Consider the following 5960-nt stretch of genomic DNA (forward strand, 5'->3'; position numbering starts at 1 on the left):
CCAGTGAAATATATTTATGTTTGTGGTTGTAATGTGACAAAATATGGAAAAGTTCAAGGGGTATGAATACTTTTGCAAACCACTGTATCTCTGTGAATCATTTTCCATAGCCAGTAATAAAACACAAAGCTCAATGATAAAGGTAAACTGTCCCCAGCCTCTTCAGGTTCCTGCTCATAAAATGATTGTCATCATAATCCACTCCTCGACTGGATGAAGCAGCACAACTCATTTCTTAAAAAGACCATTATGTGTAGACAACACTTAAGCTTGTAACTCTTAGGGTTCTAAAACTAGTTGAAGACTCAATTTCACACAAATTGCCGCAAATTCATTCACATAGATACCAGGGGTGCAACGATACAGAAAATTCACGATTCGGTTCGGTCTTACAGTTCAAGATTTTTTCGATACAAAAAAGAGAAATTTCCATGCCCTTTTTAACTTGTAATTTGGTTAAATTAAGTATGAACATTTGTTTGACCTCAAAAATACAGCTTTTAAATTAAATGTTGCTGAAACAGCAAGTTTCTCAGTGGATCTGAGCTAAAAAATGCAGCCTAGGACACAGATCTACTGATCTTTTAACACAGAGCATCTTCAGAAGACAAGCTGATAAAAATATTTAAAGAAAATCTGTATTGTTCGATGCAAATGTGTATTGAACCTAAAGCACTGTATTGAATGGTTCAATATGGGTACATGTATTGTTGCACCCCTATAGATACATATTTCCAAATGAGTTTTGGATAAATAATTCTGATAACAAGTCAAATAAAAAGATAAAGACAGAGTTTTTACTTCACACAGCAAAATCATAATCAGCTACGTTAAAAATCCTGATTAATTTGATCAATAAAAAGTTAAATGAATTAACTCAGAGCAATTAGTGGATTTAGAGTGAGTGTTATGTTTTTATATTCCTTTGAATATTAGTTTTTCTGTAAAGATGCTCGAATCATCAATATTCATCTTTCATCTTTAGCTCAGATGTAAACCAGAAACAGAGGTGACAGACAACCCAACAAACTCAGATCCAGAGAACAACTTCAGTTTTCTCTCAACAGTTCAGAGGGTTTGAATCTTCTCAACATGCATTTCAAGTGACTTTTTGTGTTTTACTGTCAATAGTTGGAGCCTCTGAGTCCAAATACCAGATGGTGCAATCAGAAAATTAAAGCCTTGACCAAGAAGTTCAGCTTTAAGATCTTAGATGGTTTTCTTTACCCATTTTCTACCATTCACATTATTAATCTGATCAACCTGGGGTTGCATTTCCTCTTGCGTCCACATAATCTTGTCAGCTGTGGTCAGAGAAACATGAAGCAACTTGGAGATGGTCCTGTAGCCTTTAGCTTTAACATGTAGATCTACAAACTTCTTTCTGAGCTCATAATGACACCAAACCTACAAGTTTGTTCACTTAGGCCTGGTTCACATGGCAAGATTTTAAAATTGTTGACCTATTTTCAAATTCTGAGAGAGCCCACGTGAGGATGAAAACCGTGGTCCTACAATGTGTGGTGTACAGCCACACAGCAAGAGACAACACACCACACACGAAAAGATATTTCATTCATTAACATTCAGATGCTAACATCTGAATGTTAATTCAGCCATATTAGCCATATTAAACCACACGAGACTTCTTGAAATCTCGCGAGAATTCAGATGTCAGAGGAAAAATCTCACGTGACCTCCAGAGAGACGAAAGTTCAAAGTAAATAAACATTTGTGACAAGGAAGAAACAATGTTGATCGTTTAAAACAATTCAAAATGACTTTTAATGTCCAGAGGACTTTCTGGTGAGTCATGACAGATCATGTCTTCTGTATTTTGGATTTCCCTCCGTGTTCACATCACCTTGCTTTCTGATTGGCTACACGTCTCATTCAACAGGCTGTGAGCTCATTTGTTTTCAGGGTGAACACCACACATGCTGGGATATCAGGCCAAAAAAATCCAGCTTAATGAAAATCCATGATTTAAGATCGGAGCGGTCCTGAAGTCCTTCTGATCCAACTAGATCACTCTTGACTCACCACACACGGGAAGAAAATCTGCTAATATAATCTTTAGTGCCATCTCAATAATCTGAGCATCTTTAAGATTGTCAGAAGGGCAAAAATGATCAGCCATGTGAACCTGACATTAAACAGACTGAATATTGAATGAACATCTTCAAGACTCCTGTAATACAAGGTTGAGCTTAAACACTTAGAGATGTACTAAAGTAGCTAACACAGGCTGAAATATTTAACACACACATTAGTGATGGGATAAATGGCTCTTTGATGGGATCCAGATCTTGGGGAACCGTTGGTTTCATACAGCCATTCAAAAGAGCCGTTTGATGTTGCACATGTTATGTCATCACGCAGGTAAATACGTCATCACATATGGCGACGTAATGACATCATCACGTTACGTTGGTGGAACCATGTGTTTTGTCAAGCGGAACCCCTCTCCCCCTTTCCGTGAGCTTCTGTATTCCACCGCTCTGCCTGTTTTTCGTGAAAAAGCAAAGCGGGAGTGATTCAAGGATGAAAAAATAAAGATTATATGAGGAATAAAATAAACTACAAATGGCTTGTTACTGCCCGTGACTCGGCTTCTGTCGTTCGATGTAAAGAGCCACTCCGATTTGGATCATTTGTGAACATCACGTCACTAAAACACATCAATCATCTTGTGATCTTGAGATCTCTTGTTTTCTCGAGTTTAATTTGTTATATTGTAGTGTCCTAAGAGTTGGGGTTTGTCTCAGGAATGCACAAATGTGAGGCCTCTGAGTTTCAGCTTTAGAGCTCGGCACATATTACCATATTTGGAATAGGAATGCCTAAGGTATACCGTGACAAAATTTATGAGGCCTCTGTTGAACTACACTGTGAAACCTATTAAAGAGCCTTGTTTGCCCCTGTTCTGGGCCTTCGTTTGTCCATCTTTCTTACTTGGTGAATCATTTGGCTTGGAGGCCACAATTTGGTTTTTTAGGCTGTACTGTATCTCCTGAACTTCAAAAATAAAGGTTCTTGCTGTTCAAACCAGCCTTGTTTTCAGAGTCATTTTTCATCGAGCAAACAGCAGTTCCACTTCAACCAGAAGACGTGGTTTTCTACACCTCAATATCAAGAAGACCATTGGGACAAAAAAGGTCCACTCTCGGCTAATTTAACGTGTTTGCCTTCGTGAATAATAGAGATGTGACGTTCAAGAATGATCCAAATCGTTTGAACAACTCCTTACAACAAACAACAAGAACCAAGATGACGGCAGTAAAAAGCTGTTTCTAGTTTTATTTTTGATACTACTTGTAATACCCTTATTTTTTCATCCTTAACCAGAGAGACAATCACTCCTCCTTTGCTTTTTCACTGAAAACAGGCAAAAATGTGAAGTACAGCAGCTCAGGGGGAATGAGGGAGAAGGGGGGTTCTGCTTAACAAATCACATTGTTCCGCCCACGTGATGCAATAACGTCACGTGCGATGACTTAACTCATTCTAAACTGGACGGTTCTATAAAACAAATGGCTCAACAAGATCTGGATCCCTTCAAAGAGCCATTTGTCCAATCTCTAAAGAATATCCAGACTACATGATGATTTTCAGAACGTGCAAAATGCAAATATAATAATTTAGCAGGTTTAGCTGAACCTAGTTCCTGCAGCTGTGTTTAGCACTTTTGAAAGGCACGTGTAAACTGGCTGCAGTGCTGTTGTACCTGCTCTGCCTCAGCCCCCCCATGTTTATTATGAGAGAATACTACTGATTATTTGTGAAATTTACAGATTTCTAAACATCAGGTAAATGTCTGCAGTTGTTGACATTTGAAGCCAGTCACAAATGAAATCCATATCTCTTAAGGAAAAACTCCTTGCAACGCTGCACTTTTGTGCTTTTGTATCCACCAGCCAGTAGCATACTAAACATTCACTTCAACAGGGTTGTCTGCATCACTTTTGCACCTGTTATCATTTGTGTAGCAATCTTAGTAGATCACTCACAAACACGCCCGTCATGTGCGATCTTTTTTTTGAGTTTGTAGAGCAATTTAGCACTTGTTACTTGGAATTTTGGTAAATCAGGCTCTTACTTTGAAATATCACTATGATTGAAAGATTATTAGTACTTTTAAGCATATTAACAAATCTGTCTTTAGTATTTAACACATCTTTGTAAAATAAACTAATCATTTAATACATTTGTTGACAAGGAGTGCAGATATACTTCTCTGAGGCATTGTTTCAGTGAGCTGTATAGGCACCAGGTTTGATGTATTTCCTGACAGTTATCTTCTTGTTACCTGATGATGCACTTTTTAAGGTCCACCCTCTGGATTCAGCTCGAGACACATCAGCAAAGGCCTTCATGGAAAAACACATCCGCTGGCTTTAATTCCCAAAGGTTTTGTAAAACATTTTAAATTCGTAAGCACATTCTGGCATTATGAACGTACAGAACAGGGGTCACATCTCATTTTCATCGGGGGCCACTTGAGCTTTATGGTGGCCCTCAAAGGGCCAGTTGTAGGGAATTCCCATGGATGATCGACATGCATTATGGGAGATGTAGTTTATGGTTAATGTTGGCTTTAAAGCAGCTTATTTTCAGACATTGATACTGTGCTGTCCAATTAAATTGTCACTTACTTAAAACCAACAGCTTAGGGGTAGAATAAGTATTATTATTGTTCACCTTTTACATGTGGATATTTTGTTGCATTTAATCATAAATTGAAAATTTACCATTTATATAAAAACAATTTTCATATTAGGTAAAAATATTTATTTATTTATTTATTTATTTTGGTAGGCCAGATGGGAGTAACGCTCCGGCCACATTTGGCCCACGAGCCTTGAGTTTGACTCGTGATTTAGAATGCTAAAAGAAAGTTAACTGTTGTAACTTTATTTTTTTTAATCCTCCTTGATCTCTTGATACCAAAAAGTTCACACTTTAAAATTAAATCTAATTCACACCCTTTGGACTTTGAGGTTTTTGAATCAAATCTAACTTTTTTTAGCTCAGAGCCTGAGTCACGCCAGTTATCAGATCACACACGTCATAGTTTACAACTTCAAACATTTATAACAATAATTTTGAAATTCTGTACATTAAATTAAACAAAGGCTTTTGGAATCTAAAGGGGAAAAAAACAATGTACATTTCAAGTTTCACTGAGGTATTTTTTTTTTACATTTATGTCAAAATTTTATTTTGTCACAAGGAACACCAATCTGTTAAAAACTGCCAAACAAAAGGGGAGCTCTGCCAAATTCTCTTCATCCACCCAAATTTACATGGCAGCCAATGAACACAATGACACTTGATCAAGCTCCTGAACTTGTTCTGGTTTATATGAAGGTTTAAATCTTTTATTTTCCATAAACATTTAGAGTCCGTGAAGATTTGTCACAAACTAAAAAAAAAGTCATTGCCCATCCGTGTCTTTTGAGGCGAGTCATTTTTTCTAATGTCTGGTCCTTTTTGACATTCAAACTGTAGCGGTGGGTAGCTCCTGGTTCTGAAGTCCCTGAAGGAAGGGTGGGAGTGGGGGGTGTAGTGGCATCACTGCAGGCGTGGCCAATACTGTGACATTTCTGATTCACTTCCTGGAACTTGGACTGGAACTGAGACACCGGGGGAAATAAGACCTGGTGAAAGAGCAGCGACAAGCTTTAAAAGAAATATGGTTCACTTTAAATCTTACCCAAATAAAACAATGCATTTTACATTAATACAATGTTTTACTACTCAATGTTGTTTCACCCAAATGGAAAAAAGTTGTGGAGCAACGTGGATCTTCAGTGTTCTGCCCAAGGCTACGTTCACACTGCAGGTCTTAATGCTCAGTTCCGATTTTTAGAAAAAATCTGATCTTTTTGTGTGAACGTTCACATTACATTTTAAATGTGAACGTTCACATTACATTTTAAATGTGACCTGCATCAGAC

The 5960-nt window shown here is 37.6% G+C and overlaps 1 protein-coding gene across 1 annotated transcript in view; it reads right to left on the minus strand.

Annotated features, from left to right (window-relative positions):
* Window positions 1-5071: 5071 nt before the first annotated feature.
* LOC106532056 (paired box protein Pax-6) overlaps window positions 5072-5960 on the minus strand; it is a gene marked incomplete at its 5' end in the record, with an annotated part of 44586 nt that continues 43697 nt past the window's right edge. Inside the window, 1 exon segment of the mRNA XM_014028039.1 lies at window positions 5072-5660. Within this exon segment, the coding sequence (XP_013883493.1) occupies window positions 5575-5660 (86 nt within the window).

The sequence above is a fragment of the Austrofundulus limnaeus genome, unplaced genomic scaffold (assembly GCF_001266775.1).
Source record: "Austrofundulus limnaeus strain Quisiro unplaced genomic scaffold, Austrofundulus_limnaeus-1.0 Scaffold713, whole genome shotgun sequence".
In the NCBI taxonomy this organism is placed as follows: Eukaryota; Metazoa; Chordata; class Actinopteri; order Cyprinodontiformes; family Rivulidae; genus Austrofundulus; species Austrofundulus limnaeus.